Consider the following 27,513-nt stretch of genomic DNA (forward strand, 5'->3'; position numbering starts at 1 on the left):
ATTTTTACCAAACAAGCAATCACCTTCGTAAAATTAATCATAACTTCGATAAAAGTTACCAAACTCAGAATCGTATTGAATTAATTCGGTTATTTTTACGAAACTCTTCCGTACAATTGACCAAATTATGCAATACCAAAATGTTTGATGAAATATATCAAGAGCTCACGCTAGCGTTTGGTAAAATAAATCAAGTGCTTAATAATTTGCATCTAAGTTTAAGTATATTTAACAAAAATACTCCCTATCACACCAGTTCGATAGTTTTAATCAAATCTTTTTTTTTCCGTGCACCTGTAGTTAATTTTCCTTGGTTCTGTGTGATCTTTGATGTTGATGCACTTCAAAAATAAAATCATGCAAACCATTTGCTTTAGCCCAGGGGCGCAGCTAGGAATTAAGGCTGGGGGGTGGGTTTAGGTGTAACTAATACCGGGGTGTGTGGGGATACGGAATACCCACCAGGATAAGCGGTAGGTGCGAGATAAATAAATTGCGGAATTTTAAAGATAAATGGTTCAAAAGGGCGAGTTTTACGACTTTGTGAGGGATACTTTATTAATCCTTACAATATTCTATTAGGAATATCAATCCAATTATATAAAATGGATTAAACTTAAATATTTCTCTGAGCTCTCATCCATTATTTTATCCCTAAAACCCCCCACCCCCCCCCCTCGTTGCGCCACTGCTTTTGCCAATCTATAGTTTTTCTCGCTGAAAACCCCCAAGATCAATTATTTGAGCAGCGTTATTTTAGCTTAAAATGATTTTCTCATTGCAGAGGGATACTTTATTTACAGAGATATACTTTGTGAGGGATACTTTATTAATCCTTACAATATTCTATTAGGAATATCAATCCAATTATATAAAATGGATTAAACTTAAATATTTCTCTGAGCTCTCATCCATTATTTTATCCCTAAAACCCCCCACCCCCCCCCCTCGTTGCGCCACTGCTTTTGCCAATCTATAGTTTTTCTCGCTGAAAACCCCCAAGATCAATTATTTGAGCAGCGTTATTTTAGCTTAAAATGATTTTCTCATTGCAGAGGTTGGAGGAAATTGCTCGGAGAATAAAGATTGTCCCGAGCATGGTTACTGTGATTATCAGAGTGTGCCTTTCACCTGTCAGTGCCAGGATCACTACACGCCGTCGACTCGGGAGGGAACTTGCGTTTCAAGTAAGTGGACTTGATATTATTGCATCATAATTCCCTGATGGGTTTGTTGAAGCCACTAAGCTCTTCTTCCGCCGTTTTCTATCCCTCAGAATAGGTTGACGACAGCCTTGCGTCTCAATCTTCTGCCAGCCTCTTCATCTCCATAAATCCTTCGCATACCATATCCTCCATTGTTTGTCTCCTTAATACTGTAGCTTCTTTCTCACTATCTGTCAAGTCTCTATTTTTCTATGAATCGATTTTCAATCGACATGGAAAGGTAGGCTTTTCAATAATCGAAATTTGAACCGAAGGATCGATTGATCGAAAAAATCGATAGTTCTTCAAAAATATACGGTACCAAAACATGTTCTTTATATATTCGAAAAAAATCAAAATGCACATTTAAGATTTGGGATAAATATCCAAAAAAATCTGCTTGAATTATTAGTAGCAATAATTTACAAATAACGCACGAGATGCTTTGATGATAATTTGATGATGAAATGAAATGCTTTGATGATAATCTAGGGCGTGATTTCAAATTTAACCGGCCCTAATTAAAACTCTTTCGCATTGGACGGATGACGATATCATATGCTGGCAGTGTAGCTCCTGAGATAAAAACGAAATGGTCAAGATGGAGGTTGAAAAATCGATTTAGGATCGAATATCGAGGCTCGATCTCGATTCTCTAGATCTTTGGCATTGGAAACTCGATTATCGATTTTAATCTAAATCGATTTTTCCATCGCAACATCTGTCGCTTCGCAGGCGCGTTAAGAAACTGTCCGGTGAGCCATGTTCATCCCAACCAGCCAGTTGACAGTACAATAGCTTTTGATGAGCGTTTGTCAGCGTTGTGCGAGTAGAGTATTGTTTGTCTTAGCAGAAGATTAAAAATTAAAGAGTATAATGATTGAAAACATCTTTGTGGAAATTGCATAAATGTTTTTTAAAAGAGGGATATTTTTTAAAGTATTATTTTATCTCTCCTTACTCCTTGCTTTTTTGCAATTAACAATTATAGTTTTACACAATAGCTTGCTTCCAATTAGCAATTATAGTTTTACACAATTATTAAAGCGTTTTTTATGTATTTCAAATAGAATAATTATATTCAACAAAATATGGTATACCGGGACTAGCAGCGGTGATAAATTTACGGAGTCAACCGGAATGCACAAATAGGGAGAAATATTCACAGAGAAAGAATCAATCGCCTTGACCGAGATTCGAACCCGGATCTCCCGATTTCCGGTCGAGTGCTTTAGTCACAGAGGAAAATGACGCATTTGCGTCTTAACTGGCTAAAGAACTCTAACGGAAATCGGGGTCTCCGGGTTCGAATGATATTTTTCTCTGAGGATTTTTCGCGTATTCAACAAATGGCATTATTTAAACTAGAAGAAATGGAAAGGCATAGGAAAGACACATGGAAGAGTAACCTAAAGTATTTTATGCATGTGATGAAAACTTTAACGTCACACAAAGTCCCTAATTTCTAGGCCGTTGGCAGGCGCTTGACAGTGTAACAAGTCTCTTTCGAGTCCCGTGATAAATACATCCTAATTGCTGCCAGCTATGTAATTCATTTCTCCCCGCGGCGTTAATAAGATTTAATACGACTCCTGCTTGATGAGCGCGTGCTTCAACATAATAGGGTAGTTTCCTTCATCAAAAAAAATGAAAGGCATTGATTGCGATTCGTTACCCACCATTAGTGTATTCATAATATACAAATTATTTAGTTTTAGAAATCCCAGTTCAGACGAATGGCAATGGTCAGTTTTAACCGCATTTGAAAAAGGCCAGATTGGCGCCAATGCGATTCCGCTCCACGTGACGTCACAGGGACCTAGTTTCTATATGAGTAGATAGGAGTTTTACATCGTCTGAGGTTACCAATGCATGCATGAGGCAAAGAGCTCAGGGAAACATGTCTTAATAATCACCTATTAAACTGTCTGTGGTCGGAAAGTTTCCTTCGTTTGATAAGGTATTAATAATCCTCATTTAAGCCAAGCGCAGCCTCCTAGCAGAGTACTCTGCTACCTGCTAGCATCCTGCGTCGTATCAGCGCTTAAAGCCTCGCCCCAAGTTCACCTCATTTGAGGTAGCGGGAACCAGAATGACGTCACACGGGGTTTTCCCAGCATTCATACTTAGCCGTCGCGTGTTCACGCGCTTGAAAATTTTCACTTTTCATTTAATTGCGAAAAATGGATATCGTAATTTAAACATCTAAAAGCGTGAAATACGTACTCCAGGAGTACGTATTTCACGCTTTCAGTACTTACGAGTACTTTCGATTTAGGCAATAAAAAAATAATAGGAAACCACCATTTTCAGTATCGCTGGATTAACTACTATCATTTTGATGAGGGCCTGGAGTTATTATTACAAAGCGATTCTGCTGAGATTGGTATATTTTACTTTTTTGCCAAGTTCCCAGCTTTTTGTTTCTTATCTTCATCCGATTATATTTGTCTTGAGGGGTATGAACAATGAGCGGTGTTATCTTCGGCACAAACGAAATTTTCCTGTAATTGACGCATAATCGATAAACGCCAATTACTGAAGATGAGCGACCTGATAGCGAAAATCCGTTTGACAGAGGCACATAACTCTGTCGTCGACTGACTTCACAACTCATTTCATCTGACTTAATTTATAATTTAAACAACAATACATTTACACATAATTGGGTGGTTTCCCTGAAATCTGTGCCTCATGCATGCATTGGTAATCTCATATGATGTAAAACTCCTACCTACTCGCATAGAAACTAGGTCCTTGTGACGTCACGTGGAGTGGCATCGCATGGGCGCCAATCTGGCCTGTTTCAAATGAGGTTAAAATTGACCATTAGCATTCGTCTAAACTGGGATTTCTAAATCAAAATAATTTGCATACATATTATGAATACACTAATGGTGGGTAACGAATCGCAATCAATGCCTTTCGTTTTCTTTGATGAAGGAAACTTTCCGGCCATTCGGTCCGGCTATTCGGTCTTCCAACTACTGTCCGTACCATAAGTATAGAGACTCGAGTTTGAATGCTAATACAAACCGTACCCTTCAAATTATTTTATGATTTTGGCACTATTACTTTTCTTTTTATAATGCGAGTTGATAAACAAGGTTGAAAATTTTTAACCTGATAGATAATTATACATAAACTGGTGCACTTGTACAATAGTGCATAAACTTAAAAGGTTTTTTAAGCCTTTCCAAGTAAATCTTAACTTTAAACATTGACCAAAGTTAAACACAAATTACTACCTTTTCTAAATTTATATACATTATAGAATAATACTCTTTTGGCGTTAATCTTAAGTTTCATACTTCTCCAACTGTTAGAACAATTTCTATTGTATTTTTTATGAAACAACATTTTCTAATTAACCGTTGCCCGTACGGAGTGAATTTTGACGTTGCTATCAATTTCTAGTCTTCTGTATCTTTGTACTTGCCTTATCGACTGTTTACAATCATGCGTCGATTTTATAACGATTTTTATAGCGAAATGCGCCGATCGGTAAAAACTGCGGCTGTCGGCGTCGCGGCGCGCCGTGCTGTTTTCCAGTGAATCGCGTGCCTATCGCTTTATTAATCAACGCGCAAATAGCAAGAAAAGTGATCGTACCAAAATCACAAATATAGCTTAAATAGTATGGTTATTATAAGCGTTCAAACTCGAGTATCTATACTTGTGATACGGACAGTAGTGATTGTTCGGACGTTAACGACCGACATGTACGATTTATTTATACGAGCGTGATGCGCCCGCTTCCAGCGGGCTTCCCCCGCTCTTTTCAATGCAGGTCCACGGAGGGATAGGCGCGTTTCTAATTTTAAAATGTAGAAAAAAAGGCAGGGTCTTATGTACAAATTTAATTGGAATGTTCATGTACAAATTGAGGTCATAGGACCTCTTTAAACACAACATTGGAAGTAATTACACTATCCTCTGTTAATACTTGTTTAGCCATTTCCTTAATATTTACAAAAATATTTTGAAAAATATTACCCTAGAGAATGCTACATAAAGTTGGCCACGAGAGAATAAAGGGTCAGACAGGAATAATCCAGCTCTTTGCAAAGTCTGAGCCTTGTTAATAGTCATCGCATAGGAAACCTTAATGGGAAATTCTCTGCGAGTCAAAGTAAAAGGCATGGTGGGATCCGACGGCGTTAACTGTATTCTTGGGATGAGGACAATCTTGCCGGAATCGATTATTTTTTTAATTTTTAAAAACCAGTTATAGGAAACAATAGCAATATTTAGGAAGTAAAATATGGCGTCGCATGTTCTCTGATAAATTCTGTGCATTTTGGTACCTTATTTGTAGAGTTTGGTTGCGTATAATTTGAGAAAAAGGTATCTATACAGTAGAAATAATATAGAGGATAGTATAATCTATTGATGAACGGGATTATTTTCAACGAACGACACAATCTTTGCGGCCGTTCGCGATCAATTCGTTCATCGATCATTCGCGAAATATGGCGGTCGTCGTTCACTATGCGATCGATTTGGGTAGGGTAGGTCTGCCGACAATCATTCGTGACCGAAATCGGTCGTCCGTGATCGATGAAAGGTTTCTAGTCGTTGACAATAAAAAACGGTCGCTCCCGAATGAACTTTGTCCTGTCGTTGCTAAAGACATAAAATTTTTACACAACTCTTATATTTTTTTAAAGTTAGGGTAAATAAATCAAATTCGTGTCGTATGGAAACTCATAAGCTCGTCTGAAGGATTCATAATGAGCCAAGGGAAATTCAGTGTATCCAAATAAAATAACACGCGCAAATGACTCATTTTTAATGCTCTTCTGCTCGATAAGATGACACATAGTGTAAAGAATTATTGGTGGACTTAGTGCAGAAAAGATTTTTTCATGTTGAATACAGACTTTACGAGGTAAAAAAATTGCGAGTCAAACATTTTGCCTGTTTCGTCTATTTCCAACTACCTAAATAGTTCATATTATCGCCACTGGCAACGCTTCTGTTTTTAATCCCGCAAAATGCAGAAAACACGGTGGTTTTAAAGCAGCTTTCCGTCGCTCACGTAATCGAAAACTTTTTTTTTTTTTTTTCGTTTTATTACATTAAGCAAATGCATCATATCGAAGTTGGCAAAAAACTAATACTAAATCAAGATTAATTCCAATCTAACAATAAGCAATTCTGCACGAATGGTGTTCTATGTACTATCTCAATTCCGGCAGTCACGATAGTGGAGCTTCCATTTCACCCCAATAGCAGAAGTAGCGAAGAGTGGCGCGATATATACGAAGGGCGTTTGGAAAATAATTTTCTAGCGCATTAAAACAGAGGAGATTTTGTGCCCTCCAATTAAATCCCAAGCTTACGCATACTATGAATGATTATATATTCTAAATCATGTTTTACTGAAATTTTTTGATGAAAATGACTTATCAATTAATTTTATTGTTTGTGAAATATATTTCAAATGCGGCAGAAACCATATGTGCATGAATCTTTAATTTTTTTATTACTACTTCCAGAAATTGGTTGGGGGTGCATTGGAAATGAAAATTGTACGGAAAATGCTTATTGCTATTTGGCTAATAGTAACAACACATGTCAGTGTAATGATGGCTATGTTCCATCCGAAGCATCAGATAAGTGCTTGGCAAGTATGTAACGCTTAAGTATTTCATTTTATTCTCCTTATGTTTCAAAAATGGCCTTATTTATACTAAAAAAAATTGTCAACGTTGCTTCTGGTATTACTAATTGTCTTGCTCTCTAAGCAATAGGCTTAGATTTTTCAAAGTGTGCTTCTTACAAAATAATAAATTTACACTGATTCTGATTCCAGTGAATGAACTTAGCATTTTTAGGAGATTGTAACTTGAGATGTTGATAGGAATAAAATCTATGTTAGATTAAGTTAAATTTTTTCACGTTATTTACATGCTTATTTGAATTCATTTATTCCAGTAATTAATGGAACTTGCCATACAGGGTCTGGATGCATTGTAAATGCCCATTGCCGTCGTGGTACTTGTCAATGTGATGATCTATTCTCTCCTTCCCAGGATTTAAGCAGGTGCCTATCTTGTGAGTATTATGTGGGAAGAAACATGAGCTATGACGTGTATATTAGTTACTTTATAGTTTTGATGAATTGATTTTTTTCCTACCTCGTGGCATCAATTTTTAACTTTGATTAGTATCTTGGAGTGTTGGTCTTCGAGAATTGAATTAAAAATTTTTGGCCAAAGTTTCGGAATATTTTTGTACCTTCTTCATGTGTGTGAATGAATAAGATTACATAAATTTGTTACATAAAGGCATGAGAGATTATTGCAATGTTTTCACAGTATTCAATTCAATACATATTTCAATTTTAAGTTAATTAACCCTTTCAAACCCAGAGCAGTTCCTGGGAGAAATCAAATTTCAAGATTTTTAAATTTGAAAACTTGAAATTTTTTCACTCAATCGTAATGTATGTGGCAGCTAAATATTTCGTCATTACAATTTACACCATAAGATAAAGCACAGTATACGTATTTCCGAAGTATAGCAGAAAATTTATACATTTTTGGTGTTGCTTAGAAGCAACATTGAGTTATAATGGGTTAAAAAGAAGACACAAGAATTTTGACATGCCTTTTTTGCAATTAATATGATTTATTTATGGATTTTGCCTAAGCAAATCCATTTCATAGTTATCTAATCAATTTTGACTTATTATATAAATATTTATTATTTTATATTTTTGGCAATTCACTCAAATTTAGTGGCAAACATTGTTTGTGCTAATATATGCAGCCATCTCTCAATGATACTCTTTCTTTCCAAAATCTCTAGCACCTTAGTGTATTTAAGCCATGTGTACCCGCGGGTACCCAAGTTGCGGAAAATGGAAGTATTTTAATCCACTAAAAAATATTTCGCCTCAAGCTCCCGGATTCCATCTATTTACGATCTAAACGTATGCATGAAAACACTTTGAGCTGATAGTGAAGATAAAAAATTAAAAATTTTCACTTTTTATAAAGTGTCTTACCCAGCCACACCAAGAGGATTTGCTTCACTTCAAGTCGCTAATCTTTTGTATTATTTATATTTTTATTTATGCACGTACTAAGCCATAGAGTAAAGAATAATATTTGCAGTTTAGTCAGTCGTCATCAGAAAGTTATAAGTCTGGATGGAACATTCACAGATAAAATAATTACTATATATTTTTTTCATTATGATAACATAATATGAATTTAAACACTAAAAAATAATAAGTAATGAATTTATTGGAACACCATGATTTTTAAAAGCTAACTTTTTTGAAGTGTTACGGACTACTTAATGATATCAGGGTTGATGATTCCAGTATCAAAAAAAGTTCGTCCTGGGAATCACTCAATACGTTTTCCAGCAGTAAAATATTTCATTAGGTTATTCTCATTTTCATAGGATGCAATAAATGAAACAATTATTTGAATTACTATCCTAATTTCAATCTTTACGGAAGGATGTTTGAAACGAAAACTCAATCGAAAAATGGATAAATATTATCATGCAATGAAAATCATGTAATAGCAATTTTAAACAATATTGACATTGTAAAAATGCAATGGAGTGATTTGTTAAAAATCACTGAGCATCTAAGAACAAAATCAAATAATTCACCGATAAAATTAAATATTCCATACATTTCAGATTTAATATACATACTTGGTCATGCTAAAGGGTAAGAAAATTGGGTTTCCCACAGATATCGTACTTGCATGAATATGAGACAGGTATTTTTTTTCCTCCAAAAATCTGCAGAAAATATACTGTCTTACAATCGGATTCAAAATTCTCGGCTTCAATTATGGGTACTTCCGTTTCGGGTCGCAGAGTCTAAATTTAAATGTCTGAGTTTGCCTAGCACATTTACAACGGAAAGTCGACGTCAAAATTAGCTTTATTATGATTCAGTTTATTTAGTTTTACGTTCGCGAATGAAATGAAAAAAAATATCTTCCATTCATTATCAGCTGGCAGAGATTCGGCTGGCGCCAGTGGTGTGGACGGGGGGGGGGGGGGGGGGGGGTTGGACCGATGGGTCCGGACCCGATCCTCTCCCCCCCCCCCCCCCACGAAATATAAAAATACAATTATTTTCCTTCATCAAAGAAAACAAAATATTGAAATATCCCAAATGTACAAAATATTTCTTTAAAAAATGAAGTTTTGCGATTGTGAAGAGTGTTAAAATTAATTTAAAACCCCTTAGTTTTTTTCCCCGTTTTTTTTTATTCCCTCCCCTAGTTTTGCACTCCCCCCCCCCCCCGAATGAATTTCCCACCCACGCCACTGGCTAGCACCTCTAAATTGCTCGGTGCAATGCCATCCGTGAGCTGCCCGGGTTTGGCCTAGACAAGGAGACATCGCGAGAGTGATGTTAGGGATCTGATTGACAATGTTATTTTTCAAGGAAATTATACAAGGAAATTATATATTATATTATTTTTTATACAAGGAAATTCTGGAAATGTAGGAAAACTAACACGGCCTTTTTTCCCATACTCTCGGGCTCGAATATTACATTAGAGGAATCTCAAGTCCGCCGCCAGGATTGTTGTCGCTCCGCGCATTATAATAAGATTTCGAAATCGCCACTCGCGTCGCTACCTATCATTAATATCCACTTTTCATTCAGAAATACCGGCAGTATACACGGCATTAATACGTATTCGAGCTAATAAATAATGTAACTCACTCATTCAACGCATGTCAGACGATTGTAAACTTAAAAAACACCACTTCCATCCCGTGGCGGATACAGATGGGGGCGAAGGGGGAGCCCCCCCCCCATTGCGGGCCCGCCCGTTTTGCCAAACATTGCAGAAGCAGAATTATAACTTTTTTATTTCATAAGATGGCATTTTCTTGTATATGTGTGTAATAAATTTAACTAAAATTTTCTTAAACTCTGCATGTGACTTGATTATTTTTTATTAGGATAAAAGAAAAGGTAACTCAAGATATCTCTTGCGCCCCCTTCGAGATTTTTCTGTATTCGCTACTGCTTCCATCATTGTTAATGGCGAAAGTCACACTGAACGAGATACAGCTGCCTAGTGGCGCCGTCGAATAAAATTCGAGCGAAACGGCAGCAGATATAACGCTTAAACGCCATGTTCTTGGGCCTTAATTTAATATCCCGCTCACAATACGCACGTACCGACCTCGATTCGTACCCTCGTAGTCTCAAAACGTCGTGTAAACGCGCAGAGTTATCATGGTAGGTTTAGTACCTAACCCAGCCATTGAGCCCGGGTTCGAGAGATAAATGCAGGGAAATATTTGGCGCGAAAGGGTGTTTTGCAATCTGGCAAAGCGAGTGCGTCTTGAGGGGCGTGGCCTGCCAGTTTTGCCAAGAGCATCCTAGGTTCGAATCCCAGTGAAGTCATTTTTTTTCTTTCTAATTTTTGAAAGAAACACTGTTTTAACCCAACCCCATTCATTTAAGTTCAATTCTTCTCTGGAGACCTCCGCGACGACGTAAAGAATGAGCTAAATATTTATAACACTACGACAGTCACCGTAGTAAATTCCTAGGAGCCGCCATTGATTTTTCACTTAATCGGCACTTAATTTTCTTTATTTTTTTCTTATTTTTATCACTTAATATTTTCTTAAATAGTGAGCAAGACATCGGAAGAAAATAGAGGGGCATAAAAAACATACTTATGGCGATTTTCTCAAGGAATAACATATTTTATTGACGTAAATCCTCCATCGTGGACGAAGGTTAGAAAAGAGCCCGCTTTTCAATACTACTCCGCGCTACTTCATGTGGCTAGATTTTTCTAAGTAGTCAACCGTTGGGTTGGTTTGCAGTAGTCTTCCATCGTTGTCTGTCTTCCGCCAGCGTTTTCAGCTCCAGGTAATTGTTGCAGCCTTTGTCTTTCATTACTTGGGTAATGTAATTCAACCACGGTCTTCCAACGCTGTTCTTTCCTTCCACGGTGCCTTCCAAAATTGTCTTTACCAATCCATCATGTCTCAGTAAATGACCAACCCACTTATTTCTTCTTGCAGTTAAAATATTTCACAGGTTTGCTTTCACTCCCAGTCTGTCTGGTCAGGGGCGCAGCTAGGAATTAAGGGGGGTGGGGGGGTTTAGGTGCAACTAATACCGGTGTGTCTGATGGGATGGAATAATACCGGGGTGTGTGGGTGTGTGGACTACCCACCAGGATAAGCGGTAGGTGCGAGGTTAATGAATTGCGGAATTTCAAAGATAAATGTTTCAAAATGGTGATTTTACGGCTTTCTGAGGGATATTTCATTCATCCTTACACTATTCTGTTCCAAATACCCACCAGGATAAGCGGTAGGTGCGAGATTAATGAATCACGGAATTTTAAAAATAAATGGTTCAAAAATCTAGGGCGATTAGGGGCCCTCGGCTGGGGCTCATAATGGGGCCTCCCTTACCGGGGATTTCGGGGCCCTCTCCCGGAAAATTTTAGGAAATTGCATTCCCGGAAATGGATTTTGAGGCTATTCTGGCTCTTATGAACTAGATAAAAGTTGATAAAAAATAAAAATTACATAAAAAACAATACAATGAAGAGGGAGAATTTCACGGCTTATAAAATTTAATAATGTATTATGGTTCTATTATCAATTATTTAGTGAATTTGTTCCTTGAAACTGCACTGAAAACCAAATTAGCTCTAAAATAACCTTTTCGAATTACCTTGTCAAAAAAGCATCGGGCTCTCTTTAATCTGATGACACTTTTATTTGATTTATTTTTTATATTATCTTATACACTGAGTATGCATGCAGTGTAAACCAACTAAGAAAGCGTAGAATTTCACAAAGGCATGAATACTTTGGTTCAAGTAGTCCGAGTCCTTTTTTTTATTACACATTTCCTATACGCTTCAAGATATACGCGAGCGTTGTGTGGGCACCCTAATCACGGGGCCCTCGGCGACCAGCCGACCTGGCCAGACCGCCGCAGCGTCATCTTCTCGCCGTGATCTTGACGCCAACGGCGCCGACTCCATGGGACCTGAGGGGGCCCGAGGCCCCTCAAAAATTCGTTATGGGTGAGAGGAAAAACTGTGTCCGGCTTGTCGATTTTCCCCGGAGTGTCCAGATATCGAGATTTGAGTTATTAGGGTTTTAATGTTGATCATATGACTATTCTAAAATGCTTAAAAAACTTAAAACTCACTACTAATAAAATTTCCTGGGGCAAGATCCCCGGTTTGGGCCCCCCCAATATTTTTTGTGAGTCGGCATGCCTGCATGACGCTAGAAACTTGCGTAAAAAATAAGCTATTTTATATACATTTCAAGTTAGCATCAATAATAGTGCGAGTTTATACCCACAGTTATTTATTCTGCTGCCAAACAAAATAGGACACGAGAAAAAGCAGACATTGCGTATTGAATTGTGAACTAATCGGTCAAGCAAAAATAATAATGATATTTTTATTCGCCTAGAGATCAGAAATACATAATGAGAACAGTGTGTGCAGTAATGCGAGGCACGTCAATACAAACAGGGGTTGATCCTCTAAGCTAAGCGATCGAACCAGAAATTTTAGTATTTTTTCCCCATAAAAATTTAGGATAAGAAGGAAGTCACCCTAAGTTTCGGAATTACTATTGCGAAAGGAAACAAAAACTTTAACTGCGTGAATTTCAAATGTCGTCTACTGCAGTGACTCGCGCTGGGTAATACGACAGATTAAAAGTAGACCTTAAATGGAAATGACTTTCTGAATACCACTGTCAGAATGAATTTCACAATTCGTGTGTGTCAGAGGTTCGAAAATTTGTAAAAGTTCTTGGCTAGTATATAAATTTTTATTTACTGAAGCGAAATAACAGTCGTGATCTCAATGCGCGCGCTTCGAATTGTTGAAAGCCTTCTTTCTGACTAGATGGATTAATTGGAGAAAAAAACAGATATAGCCTCTGTTTCCAATGAACAATAATCAAATCTTAATTAATCTTCGAAAATGACAGAATAGCAAATAATTACGTCCACCATGCGCTAATGAATATCTTGGCGGTGATGTGTACTGTTGCCTACCTAGAAGGAACGGTCTGGCCAAGTGTACTGGTCGGCGATCTCGGAGTACCCCGGCCCCCATCACAATTGCGTCAATCGTGAAGCTTATATTAAAGGTGTAATATAAAAAGACTCAAATTAATTACCTGAACCAAAGTTTTTTTACAATTAAATAATAATACGCTTTCATTAGTTGCTTTATTCACAACATGCTAAGTGTAAAAAGATGATATAAAAGATAAATAAAATAAAGGTGTCACAATATAAGACAGAACCTGATTCTTTTCTGAAAGGGTTATTCGAAAAAGGTTATTTTTGAGGTTTTTTTTAGATTTCAGTGCAGTTTCAAGGAACAAATTCACTAAATAATAGTTGATATCAGTGGCGCAGCGAGGGGGGGGGGGTTTGGCATATAAACCCCCCCCCCTCCCCAAGAGCTAAAGAATTTTTAAAGTTTAATCAATTTTACTTAATTGGACTAATATTACTTATAGAATAATGTAAGAATTATGAAAATATCCCTCAGAAGGCCGTAAAACTTACCACCCCCCCCGCCAGAAAAAAATTGTGGATCCGCCCTTGAGTATATTGGCTACACATGCTAACTACGATGCTCAAGATGATTCAGGATTTCCAGCCTGGTAGTCCAGGCGGCAGATCTCAGGGGGCGGCAAAATTTGAAAAGCTTATTTAAAAAGATATTTAATTTTCTATCAAAATTATTTAGCAATACTTAACAATTTATAAACTATTAAAAAAATAATATGAATAAAACTTCTTAATAGCTAACATATGGTGAGTAATTTCAAAGAAAATAGCTCACGGATATACATATTACATTTTAGTGGTGGGGGTGGGGGAAGATGGGAGGGAGGGACGGGGGGCCGCGATCTGGTCTTTGCCCCCCCTGACGAAATTCCTTGTTCAGGCCCGTAATTTCTTGAAAAATATATTTAAGGTGGCTATCCCATGAAAGTTTTTATTTCGCCAACTCATTCAACAATGTTTATAACTGACAAATTTCTAAAAGCCACATCAGACCTCTTATGCAAGAACACTGAGAGGTTTTGCATATCACATAGGCTCCGTGAGAGCAGTGGCACAGCGAGTTTTGGGGTTTTTGGGGGATAAAACCCCCCCCAGAGCTCAGAGAAATTTTTAATTTTAATCCATTTTACTTGATTGGATTGATATTACTAATAGAATAGTGTGAGGATTAATAAAATATCCCTCAGAAAGCTGTAAAACTCACCATTTTGAACCATTTATCTTAATTTTTTCTGGTGGAGGGCCCCCGCAACTCCTGCTTCCCCTGGTGGGTATTCCGTACCCCTTAACTCCCCAGTATTAGTTTTGCCTAAAAAAACCCCCTAGCCTCAATTCCTAGCTGCGCCCCTGGGTGATATAACCATGATACATTAAACAATATAAGCTGTGTAATTCTCACTTTTCATTGTACATAGTTTTTCTTACGAAATTGCTATTTTTTATTAACTTTTATCTTGTTTTTACGATAAAAGTTAATAAAAAATAGCAATTTAAGTTTAATCCATCTTCTATATTATTTCTACTGTATAGATACCTTTTTCTCTACTTATACGCAACCAAACTTTACAAATGAGGTACCAAAATGCACAGAATTTATCAGAGAACATGCGACGGTATATCTTACTTCCTAAATATTGCTATTGTTTCCTAAAATTGGGTTTTAAATAATTTAAAAAAACGGTAAATATTCCTGGCATTAACTGCGCACAAACTGATACATTTGTTCATTTGCAACAATATCTCACATTCTTTAAATAACTTTTATCAAAATTCGGCTGATTCCACATTCAAGTCTCCTGTTGATAGGTAAGTATGAATCATCATGTGCGTTTAACAGAGGATAGTGTAATTACTTCCAATGTTGTGTTTAAAGAGGTCCTCTGACCTCAATTTGTGCATGAACATTCCAATTAAATTTGTACATAAGACTGCCTTTTTTTCTACATTTTAAAATTAGAAACGCGCCTATCCCTCTGTGGACCTGCATTGAAAAGAGCAGGGGAAGCCCGCTGGGAGCGGACACATCACGCTCATTTTACTTAATTGGATTGATATTACTAATAGAATAGTGTAAGGATTAATAAAATATCCCTCAGAAAGCCGTAAAACTCACCATTTTGAACCGTTTATCTTAAAATTCCGCAATTTATTAATCTCGCACCTACCGCTTATCCTGGTGGGTATTCCATACCCCCAAACACCACGGTATTAGTTGCACCTAAACCCCGCCAGCCTTAATTCCTCGCTGTGCCCCTGCGTGAGAGGTATTGAACTTTTTGAGATCTAAAATTGAGATTATGTATCCAAAAGTAGTGACATGCAATGGTCCTAATGTTATTTTATACTTTACTGTCCCTCTTCTTTCAGATGTAGGAGAAAATTGCACATCGGGAGATGACTGTGTGGAGCATGCTTACTGTGAAGGTCAGGGCAGCAACAAAACTTGTGAATGTGGGAGGGGATACACTTCATCCCCAGATGGAGACAAGTGCCTTGCTGGTCAGTTTCACTGTACTCAAGATAACTATAATGTGTAGCTAGTGAGAATGGGTGCATTTGGCCTCACTGAGCACACAACATTGCTCACTGAGCAAGTGAGCGCTCTGACGCCTTGGGATTGAGAAGAGTGACATCATATGTTACTGAGCAATCACCATTACATATTTTAGTAATCAAAGAAACAGTGTGATCAGTCCCAATCACCGCAGAGCACAAGGGAGGGAATACATTCTGGTACTCACAGCAAGTGTAGATTGCCATATCCATACCTTGAAGCCTTGGTGAGGGGGTAGTGTTAAGGCCGTTATACACGGGGCTCGTACGTGCATAATCTGACGTGTGTACGAAGGCTCAGTCAAAATTGCATCGTGTAAAGCGGTGAATTGCTAGAACACATGCGAGAATGCATGGACGTGAGATGGCAAAATAGCCCCTGTTCTAATTTCATTCATGCATTCGCACAATTCCAAGCCATTTTAGAAATTAATGTAGGCCTAACCTGCGCAATTCCGTGCCCCGTATAAAACGGCCTTTAAGAATGACCATCCGTAGGACTTTGGCGCCTCGAGTAATGAATGCAAAGTTTAGCAATCATATTTTTACATGCAATATGGAAAGCCATGGCCACCTACAATACCGAATAAAAATAATTAAAACGGTCTTGAAGGAAAACTGCATTGTGCAATTGTATGGAATATCATTAAAAATAGAGTAAGTGCCAAAAACAGTTTGTCATCACAGCTTTGTTATTGCCATTGTCATTCTGTTGATAGCAGACTTAAAAGTAGCCAACGCAAACACAGCCTCTGACATCTGAAAACAATTTGGCTTATTCAATGGTCATTCAAAAAAATTGCTACTTTATTTTCAGACATTGTGTACAATGTGCATAAAAAATAGTTTCTTGCTGGGATTGACTCACTCAAGATAAAAACTTGTGCTGATAAATCACTCATCGCCCAAATTTGACCATTACAAATACATACTCCATTTCCACTGTTCATCCAACTGTGGCACAGATGTTGAAGTCTTCTTTCTTTTTACAGGGATTGGAACCCACTGCAAAGTGAATGACGAATGTATAGAGAACTCATATTGCTTGACTGAGAATGACAAGTACGTCTGTCACTGCAATAAAGGTTTTATGCCCAGTGAAGATGACACCAGGTGCTCAGGATGTAAGATAATGTGGAAACATAATGGCAATTATTGAATGTAAATGTGTGGGTGGAAAGTTGACCATCTTTTGGCTTCCCACTTCATTCATGCCCTATAATGGCAACATGTTGTATATAAAGATCCTGAGTGAAACTCAGTTCTCCTAGCCAGGGCTGGATTTACCCAAAGTTAAGCCATAGGTACCTCTCCATTGAGCGCCCCTCCTCACTTGAGCCTCCCTTCCCCGATTTTTATGATAAGGCATAGCCACTCGGATGAGGTAAAGTTCGGAAAAAAATGAATACACAGATATTTACATGGCTGACAGCATAAGTTCATGCTAGAAATTTTACACAGAGAAAATTCAACTTAAATTCAATAATCAATTAAATAAGAACATTCAATTTAATAAACAGCTTGGAGTAAAACTATGTGAAACAGTTTAACTTTTATGCAACTAAAAACTTTAAGAATACCCTTCACAAAAATATTGTCTAGCCTTAATTTATGCAACAAAAAAGAAGAGTACCTTCAAAAATAAAAACATTATGTACTGCTGTAACTGAATGAACTGCGGTCCCAGACGGCACAGAATCCTCCGTATCTAATTCGTATGCAGATAGTATCCATTGACTACCGCTCCGTCGCTTTTTATCAATGGATACTATCTGCATACGAATAAGATACGGAGGATTCTGTGCCGTCTGGGGTAGCACGAAATATAATATAAATTAACTAATTTTAAAACGCATGAACAGCATTGGTGCGAACTACATTTTCAATTGAACAAAGCCTCTACAATACGAATGTGGCCAAATGCATATCTGCCTGCATTATCTTCTAGAGAAATTAAAGTGCAGATTAAAAACATGAATGAAGACATAACAGGGCCTGCCTCAAGCACAATAGGAACTACTTCTAAAGTTTCCTTCTTGTTTCTTTTCGGCAAATTCATTAATTACGGAATTGAAGTTCAAGTTCTGCTATAATCCTAACTTAGCACATTTAAAGCCCTAGCAAAGAGGGCACCTGCAGGCAGACGCAACCCACATAATAAGCCTGATGACGGCGGTGCCCTTTGAGGTGCCTTCAGTACAGATCATTGCTGATTGCGACTGACTGACTGGGACCTTGCAACTTGGACTGCGAAGCCCCTAGGCATGTGTCTATTTTGCCTTACGGTAAATCCGGCCCTGCTTCTGGCATCTTCAGCTCAAATTACCTGGATTACAAATTTCACCATTTTTTATAGAAGTCTAATCTCTTTAGAGGGCCATAATTGGTCCAAATTTTTGGCAATCCTCCTAAATGGTCCTTCCAGTTGGTGCTTGTCTTACTTTTTTTTGAATTACTTGATTGGATGATCTCTAATGTTTCCCTAATTACCATTAAGAAGTACCTTTTTCTTGTTTAAAATTAACTGTTAAGATGTGCAGCATACATCTCATGCTTTTCTATAACACAAGCTTTCGTTTGTATTGATGTGAAAGAATTAGGTATATCTACATAATGTATTTATTAAGGCTAATTATCTCTGATGATGCTCTGTTGGAAAAAGTGAGTTGCCAGCTCTTGTGCCGTCATGGAGGATTAGCCTATATATGTAAGAGTTCCCAACGAGAAGCATAAGCAAACTCACGATATTTTTTGTGAAACTTCCGAAATGCAAATAGTTTGTGTATGCTCTTCTGGTTGTATTTCCTTCACTGACATTTAGAAAAATTAGGCCTAACGTGCTGTGTGTTCTCGATATTGGAATTGAAAAACAAAATTTTTCTTAGGTTTCATGGGGATGTTTGTCTTAGCATAAGCTATCTTTATCAGAACATATTTGAAAAGTCTGGTTGTGCCCCTTATATTTTCAAGGTAGAGAACCTCAGATTTGAAGGCAATTAAGAAAATGAGTTGCTGATTGCTGAGCTGATTGTCATATTAGGCTTTACACTGAAACATTTTTTGATTGATGCCATTTTGAACTCTTGTGAGTTACCTATATTGTGAATGAAACTATGCCATATTTTTTCCAGTAATTGGTGCTCCATGTGATGATGATGATGTTTGCTTGGACCATTCTCATTGTAATGGAAATAGATTTTGTGAATGTGATGAAAATTACCGCCCATCAGAAGACAGTACCATATGCCAGGCATGTAAGTATGGATTCTGGTATGGATGTGAGGAAATATATTTCAGACGCAAACTTCCATTGAATTTTTTTAAATGCTCCATTTCTTTCATTTTCATCAGTTGTGACAATGACCTGTATCATTGGTATAATCAGCTAACGAAAGGAAGATTTTTTTTGCCTTAGAACAAATAGGTCCTCACTTTAATATTTGTATCTACTATACATCACACTATCTTCTTCTTGTCCTGAGAAAGACTAGTAGAATTCTAATTACTCTAAATATTGAGCATATTTTTTTGTTTCCTCTTCATTTTGAGCAGCACAATTTAAACTGTGAAATAATTTTATAGCTGTTAAGGAAGGAGAAAAAAAATGGATAATCTGCAAACAGGGTAATTAGTGGCTGGATAATTGGTCATTGACGTTTTAATTTTTCAGATTCTGGTATGCCTTGCAATGAAAGTAATGAATGCATTGAAAATGCAGATTGCAGAGGAAAGAATAAGACCTGTGAGTGTACTGATAAGTACGTATCCTCTCCTAATGGTGATATCTGCCTTGCAAGTGAGTATGGGATGTGTTGCCAAGTAACACTGCAGTTTATTTATTTTTAATTGACCATCAATTTTGACCAACAGTGGGTATCGTCAGGTACAAATTCAGAGTCACTCTTCCTTGCATACAGGTTTTCTTCATTAAAATTAAGTAAACAAGCAGATGCAATGAATAAAAGTGGACATTTGGATCATTTGGAATGAAGGCCAAATCATTATGCTTTAATGTGCCATCAGAGTACCTCAAAGAAAGCTACATACTTGCGATAAAATTACTCAAGCCACTCAGACAATTACTCCGTCATTACTACCCAGATTCACTTTTTCATAAAGGATGAATAAAACTGTTAGGCCATTTTCGCATGCACTGGGAATGCCAGTTTGATTAATGACCTGATGTAAGAAAAAGATCTTATTTTGATATCAAGCATAGATAATCTCCTTCATCAACAAAGCCATATGTGTATGAAAGCAAGCAAATAAAAACATTGAAACTGATTGCCTGTACCGCCATTGGTATCCAAATTGCCAAGTTCATCGTCAGCCATACATAGCAGTGGTATAGCTAGCACTGCGGTGCCTTACTGGAGTTCTTGAGAAAACTTCAATTTGATTATGTACATTGTATCCACCATGGGCAGTTCTGGCGAATGCGACAATGGCTTAAATCATTCTGTTAATCAACCCTTTCGAGATGGTGGAGTTCTCTCGTCTTATGTGTGCCCAATTGGTTTAGAGCACTTGTTCTGGCTGCTCAGCGAATGCGGTGAGCTAACATTAGAATGCATACTTATTACTAGATGGCATGGCGACATGTCATTTACTACTCCATATGGTATGGTATGGAATTTAGAAGAGGCAACGAACAGCTAAGGTCATTTGCGCTGCAGAATAGGGTATAGGGAGAGAAGGGCTCAGAGAAACCTGGTATAGACCAGGGACGCCGACTTACAAAACATTTTGGGGGGGCCCAAACCGGGGATCTTGCCCCGGAAAATTTTTAAGTAGTGAGTTTTAAGTTTTTGAAGCATTTTAGAAGAGTCGTATGATCAAAATTAGAACCCTTATAACTCGAATCTCGATATCTGGACACTCCGGGGAAAATCAACAAGCCTTACACATTTTTCCTCACAACCATAACGAATTTTTGAGGGGGCTTGGGCCCCCTCAAGCACCATGGAGTCGGCGCCACTGGACGTATAGACATTATCATGCTCTTAATGAAAGGTGCTATAGCAACCGTGCTCAACCTCTCATGAGATGGACAGAGTGCTGTATTTGAAGTGCCCTCCACAAAGCATCAAGCAGGGATCAGGCAGTCTCTAAAAAATTCTCTGGCATTACTGGTATTTGAACCCAGGCCCATGGTGTGGCAAGTCAACATTCTAGCCACCACACCATCACGAGCCCTCTTACAGCTCCAATTCATGAAATTCTAGTGGAGAGCTTATTTTAGCGTGTTTGAAAATTTGCTGTCCACAGAAGCATGTTTGTTGTGCAATATCAGAGATGAGCAGTTTGGCTTCACACATGGCAAATTTATTTTGCCGGGATACTGGGTGAGCAGGTGTTCTAGGTCGAGGCATCCATGCGAGCACTTCCCAGTCAACACAACAATTAAGGCCACCATGTGGCCGTATTGTGGCTAGCCATTGTGGCCATTTTGGATTGCCATTATGGCACCATAATGGTTTTGACCCATAGCCATACCCAAGTAACATTGACTGTTGGGCTTCGGTTGGGGAACCGTTGTCATGGTTGGCTCATTGTGGGTAGATATGCCTACCAAATTCCACTGTTGGCCCAACGCAGATATTGTTCGTCGGCCCAACGAAACGGTTTATGCTGTTGGCCCAACGGAAATCCCCAACGATGGCCCTGCAAAATGGAATATCATTGGGCCACCGTTAGGACATCATACCATTACCTCAATTTCCGCCATGAGCGCTGCAAACAAAATTCCGACAAGATCTTCAACGTAGAGATGGGCGAAATTCCATTGTAATTGATTTATCGTATCAAATGGTTATCTGATTGGTAGCATCTATTCATCAAAAAATAGGGATGGCATAATTGATTGCTTTGACAGTCAGTGCTACGGACTATGTGCAGGCAGAATAATTATTTTACCTTTGAAGTATCCAATTATACTCCAAGTTGATACAATCAAATGAAGATAATGCCAAACAAATGGTAAGCTTTACCTCATCTCTCATCATATCATAATGCGTCCGATTCACGTGGCTTTGTAAATTAGTGGTATTCCTACACGTAATGATAAATTTACTGCAATAACGACATGTCGCAGTTTTTCCCTAGTTTTTATGAAAAAATTTCCATAATTGACTTTCTAAGGGAGCCGTATACATTTTTTCTTTCACTAGAATATCCAGTCTACTTGGATTAAATTTCAAAATAAGAATATAGCCGCCGGCAGGGGCGCAGCTAAGAATTAAGGCTAGGCCCTATTGGAAAATTCTTATAAGTTTTACACAAATTCTTATAGGATTCTATAAGTCTTACAGAAATTCGTATAAGAACTCTGCATTTCTTAAAATTCTATAAGAATGTTGTACGCGTCGCATACCTTTCAAGTTTTTATCCAGCAGGCATGTCATCATAACTTATGCTGGCAACTGATAATTATTTAAGGAATTCTACATAAGATAATTTTTGGAAATTATGTATAACTCTTTTTTAAGTAATGTTCTGCTAATTTTCTGGTGTTTTCAGCATGGTATGTATTTGACATAAATGGTTCCAAGAAGTGGAGGATTCTTCTTATGAGACTTGTTAATATATATCCCTGAGAGCACACAAAAAATTATAGACTTATAAAATCTGTCTGTTTCGAGTCTATAGATTACTTAACGGATGGAAGTTCGATATGGGCCATAAATATGCACAATGTATACTACGATTGTATACGTTGCAGGATACGGTTCCCATGGAAACCTTGTTTGGTTGTTAGGTTGCTAGGTATTGCTTTTATATGTTAATCATTCACCATGTTTTTGTGATAGCAGTTTAATAAAATAAGTCGTGTGCTCCTAACAAAAATATGGCATTGACCTCATTTGGTAAGTCTTACAAAACTGGCATTCCTAAAATCATGTTACCTTAAACAGACAGTTTTGTGGAATTTTAAACTTTTCATCATTAATTTAGATATACACGTATATTTTTCAGATTGTGGCATATCTAATATAAGTGGGAGTTTTAATGAAAACAGTGTTTCAATGGAAAATGTGAGTGATTTAGTCCTCTCTGAAGAGAATGAGAATGAATTTGTATGAGTAAACCTAAATAACATCTGCACTGTTATTATTTTATGGAAAATAAATCAACTATTATTCTCAATCGGTGTTTCTGGGATTCCTATTAATTTCCCTAAATCTTGCACTTATTTTTAGCTATATTTTACATGTCCTTTCCTCCAAATGGCATCAAATTCCATTTTACTTTGTCTATTTCTTTCATTATCTATCCAAATCTTCATGTAGAATCTTCATGTGGTCATTCTCTCCGGTATCTTAAATAAACATTGCTCGTATGTATTTGATTTATCAATTTTTCCTTTTCCTTCCCATATAATTTCTTGAAGTATCCCAAGTCAAACTTGAATTTTATTTCATTTGCTTCTTCAATTTTCCAGGTTAAATCATATTCCATATTGTAATTCCTTTATATTTCATTAGTGTAGTGATTGCCAAAGTCATATATTCTATTATCAGTCCATTATTCTAGGATATCGTAGGTTTCATTGCTTTAAGTTTCTTTTAGCATGTGGGGACATTAACCCTTTGCAGAACCTATTACCTGAAGGACCTCTATGGTATCTCGCATTGTCTGGCCCGTCAGGTGAACTTTACAGAGCTTGAATGTCCTTGCTTGATGCACACTAATGATAGACATCTACATTTGGTACATGGGAAATCATTAGGTTTGCTGTGTACCAGATATAGGCACCTACATTTTGGAAAAAATTGGAAACACCATTACACCATTGGAAAAAATTAGGTATAATGGTAACTTTGTACTCTCAGGAGGGATGTAAATCTCATGTAGCTTTTTATAGAAGTTTGCGAAAGTGATTTAAGCATGATGATATGACATTTATCATAAATATTTCCATGAGAAAATATCTTATAAATAACATTTTGTAATAGATATAAGAAATTTTCTTATAAGAAAAATCGTACAACAAATATTCTTATAAGAAAAACGTCCTATTTCTGACAAGAAATTTTCTTATAGAAAAATTCTTATCAGAAATTTGCCCAAAAATGCCCAATTTCTGATAGGAAATTTTCTTATAAGAATTTTCCAATGGGGTTTGTCTATGAAATCAAATTCTGGTGTTTGTAATAGCTTTTTCTATGCCACAATTTTCCTCTCTGAAAATATGGTGTTCTTGGCTAATGCCACAAACTCATAATATGATGCTAAAAAGTAGTAAAGAATGCAATGTCAATGATTAGTGTAGAATCCTAATTTCTTTGTTCAATTAATCTCTTTTGTGTCTAGGAATTGGAACTCACTGCCCAAATAATAGCCTTTGTTTTAAATATGCATATTGCTACGAACGAAATGAAACTTGTGTGTGCAACAGTGGACTATTTCCGAGTGACTACAATGGAAGATGTTCAACCTGTAAGTATGGTGGTAGATTTTGAACTCTTGTGTGCATACCCAGGTACCCTAATTGCAGAAAATTGAAAAGTTTTGAATGCTCTCTGAAATATTTTCCCCTTGAGCTCCCAAGTTCTCTTTGCAAGATTTTAACTGCATAAAAACACTTCAAATGCTTAGTCAATGCAAAAAATAACAATTTGGCAGCTATTTATAAAAGTGCCCCTCTTACCCATGTCTGCTTTACTATGATGTTTGTAATTCTGTAATGACTTTGACTGGAAAAATGTAATAAATATGAATTAATTGCCAGTATTAATGACTCATTATCATAGAATTAAGCACACTACCATTTTGTTATAATCTCAATTTCATGATTTGGATGGAGACTTTACAGATACACTCATTAAAATTTATACTACATATGTTATTATAAATTCAAAGCAACCCATGTTTTAAAATAAACAAACTTATCTAAGAACCAAATCTAACAGCTCACTGATAAAACTATAAATATACCCTGTAGGTACATATTCCAGCTTTTATCTATGTGGTTCTGTGGGTGTGCTTTCTTTTAATAAAATGCAGGTATGCACATAATGGTGAAGCAGAAACCTATTGTGCATGAAATATGGCGTAACATTTGCAATAAAAAACAGGCTTGTTTCAATCCATCTATCGGGGGCAGATTTCATTTCCAGATAATCTCTACTCTATTTGATTGATCAATTGTCTCCATTATTTTAAATGATTGGAAATGAAGTTACAGCTCAATTAGAATTTTATTTGGCTTACGATCCTAAAAATATTAATCAAAAATTTGAATAAATAGAACTACCTCATCTTGTGTTCAAATCTCTATTGGGCTTACAGATGTGGTTCAGGAATATTCTCATTGTATTGAACCTTTGATTGCTCATACATGTTTTATGTTTTTATATTCTTAAAGATGTGGGAGGAAGGTGCACGGAAGATGATATGTGTGTTTTGAATGCTGTTTGTACCTTGGAAGATGGAAGAAAGACCTGTCATTGTAAAAGTGGATACACGGAGGCAGAAAATAGGGAGAGTTGTTTGTCACGTAAGAATTATTTTTGTATAATATATATTATGATAATGCTTAATATATGTATTTTATTAATGATGATTGATTTGGATAGGTGAGGCTTGAGCTCCATCATCACTTAGCCACCAGTGTAGGGGCCAGTTTTTTTCCCTGTGCCACCTAGCAATTGTAGTACTTTGTTTGGGAATGTCTGGAGACTTCATCCAGGATTTCAAGCGAGGACCCTATGACCAGTAGCCTAATGCTGTACCCACCTGGTTGCATGCTCGATCCACGACCCACTTCCCACTAGATTGTGATAGACTGTAAAATAAAGAGACCTCTGCGAATCTGTCACCTACTTGAGAATAAACTATGGCAGGCAGTGAAGTACTACTGCCGTGCATTTTGTCCATTTGACTTGAGACAGAGGGAGGTCAGTTTATTCTAAAGCACATTGATGTGTGAGTACTGAAAATGAGTTACTTTTTACCTTCACATGCTCTTCTGCTCAGAGAAAAGTTCCTAATTGAGTGCTAATGAGGAAAGGTTGTTTACTCCTCCTCTATTGCATTACGACACATGGCAAAATCACCACCATTGGCTAGAAAAGGAAGTGGATAGCTGGTGTAGTAAATGAGGAAGCCCTTCCCTGCTCTTGAGTTAGAGGATAAAATGTGTGGGATGGGGGAGAGTCAAATCACTTCCTACATAGCAAAGTAAGCTGGAACCTGCAGGCTTGAAAAAAGCCTGCCATATTAAGTCTCTAAGCTTGAAACAAGGCTAATTCAACCGTACTTCTCTCCACCTATCAAGGTTGATTTGGCTCTGTTGATTAAAGCTTTATTCTTTCACAGAGTGATAGATAAATCATTTTCAAATGAGCGTACATGTCAAAAGGCTGATATTTATACAGTGGAACCATCGTTCCTGGCCCCAAATAAAGTTCCATGAAGAAATAGTAATTTTTTTCCACGTATCTATCGCTCCCCTAAGTATCGTTTTCCCGCATTGATTGTTTGAAGATCGCGTTCCTGTCGTATAATTTTCCTGCATCCATCGTTTGACGAAAATAAGACATAAAGTGTTTACAACATGTTATTTGCGGCTAATAATGACAGACACATAGTTTGGATCTTCCCCAGGAGATTGAACTACCATAGGGAGAAGCTGAGTGCCGTGGGATAATAACATTAGCGCATTTCCCAAGATCCGCTATCTCCCTCCATTCAGCACTCCCCCCCCTCACCCCCCCCCCCCCCCACTGAAGCTTTCCTCTCTTCCAAAATCAAACAAAAGGTCCCAGCTCGTGCCGGGATCGTGTTACGAAGACCTTAGCTTCAAAAGAAAATATTAAGTTACATGAGAACAATAGAAACATGCTTCGTGCCTCCCCCTTTCTTGCCTGCTGACTTTTGTTAGCCGACTCGCTTCAAAGTTCCCCTTTTCTGGAGGTCAACTGCTGCATGAATCACCAATTAGCCCAAAAGGTGTCTAAACATGATTTTTGGCAATTGGTATTATACTTTTATTAGATTTAAATATTAGTAATGTGCACGTAATTCAAATTAGAATGATACCAAACATGACATATTTCTAACGTCATTTAAGCAGTTTAAGCAAGGAAATAGTTGGAATATAACGATGGTGATTTCTGGTGAATATCAATCAATATCCTAGCAGCTGAGCTTCTCTGCAGTTGATGCGGCATTTTTTTCGAAAATGGGACATCAGGTTACAATTTACGAGTTATGCTACAAGGTTCACTTGTCAGAGTTGCTAACGAAGCGATATCTTCTCAGAATATTTTGTTTCTCCCTACTAGCAATCTGAATTCATCTGCTCATATAGAGCTACGCTACTTATTGTTAGAAATGAGTGGTTAAGCTGCCTTTTCCATAGGAAAAAAATTTCATTGCGAGTGGTTCTGTACTTCCCAGGGTGGGTTGACTTCAAACCAGCGAGTGTTTTCCATGTGGGTTCAATAAGGTCTGGTTTCATATTTATTAGTTTTATTTTTATTTGTCTTTGGACCATGGCCCTTCCAAAGAAACAAGTGAGAACTATAAAGATGGACTGAAAATAATTGAAGATGAAGAAAAGAATCCGGGCTAGTAGGGTGCCTGTGAGTAATTCAACACCTCGGGTTTGTCCGCTAGCACGTGACGGCAGGAGTAGGGGTAGAGCGAGATACCTGGTGTCAACAAGAA

The 27,513-nt window shown here is 37.3% G+C and overlaps 1 protein-coding gene across 1 annotated transcript in view; it reads left to right on the forward strand.

Moving 5' to 3' along the window:
* Window positions 1-27,513, forward strand: part of LOC124163752 (neurogenic locus Notch protein-like) — a 117,276-nt gene that overhangs the window by 16,729 nt on the left and 73,034 nt on the right. Inside the window, exons 4-12 of the mRNA XM_046540832.1 lie at window positions 1,056-1,187; window positions 6,707-6,838; window positions 7,146-7,265; window positions 15,655-15,786; window positions 16,833-16,964; window positions 18,972-19,094; window positions 19,511-19,636; window positions 24,154-24,279; window positions 25,208-25,339. Of these exons, the coding sequence (XP_046396788.1) occupies window positions 1,056-1,187; window positions 6,707-6,838; window positions 7,146-7,265; window positions 15,655-15,786; window positions 16,833-16,964; window positions 18,972-19,094; window positions 19,511-19,636; window positions 24,154-24,279; window positions 25,208-25,339 (1,155 nt within the window). The remainder of the gene's footprint in view (window positions 1-1,055; window positions 1,188-6,706; window positions 6,839-7,145; window positions 7,266-15,654; window positions 15,787-16,832; window positions 16,965-18,971; window positions 19,095-19,510; window positions 19,637-24,153; window positions 24,280-25,207; window positions 25,340-27,513) is intronic.

The sequence above is a fragment of the Ischnura elegans genome, chromosome 8 (assembly GCF_921293095.1).
Source record: "Ischnura elegans chromosome 8, ioIscEleg1.1, whole genome shotgun sequence".
Taxonomy (NCBI): domain Eukaryota; kingdom Metazoa; phylum Arthropoda; class Insecta; order Odonata; family Coenagrionidae; genus Ischnura; species Ischnura elegans.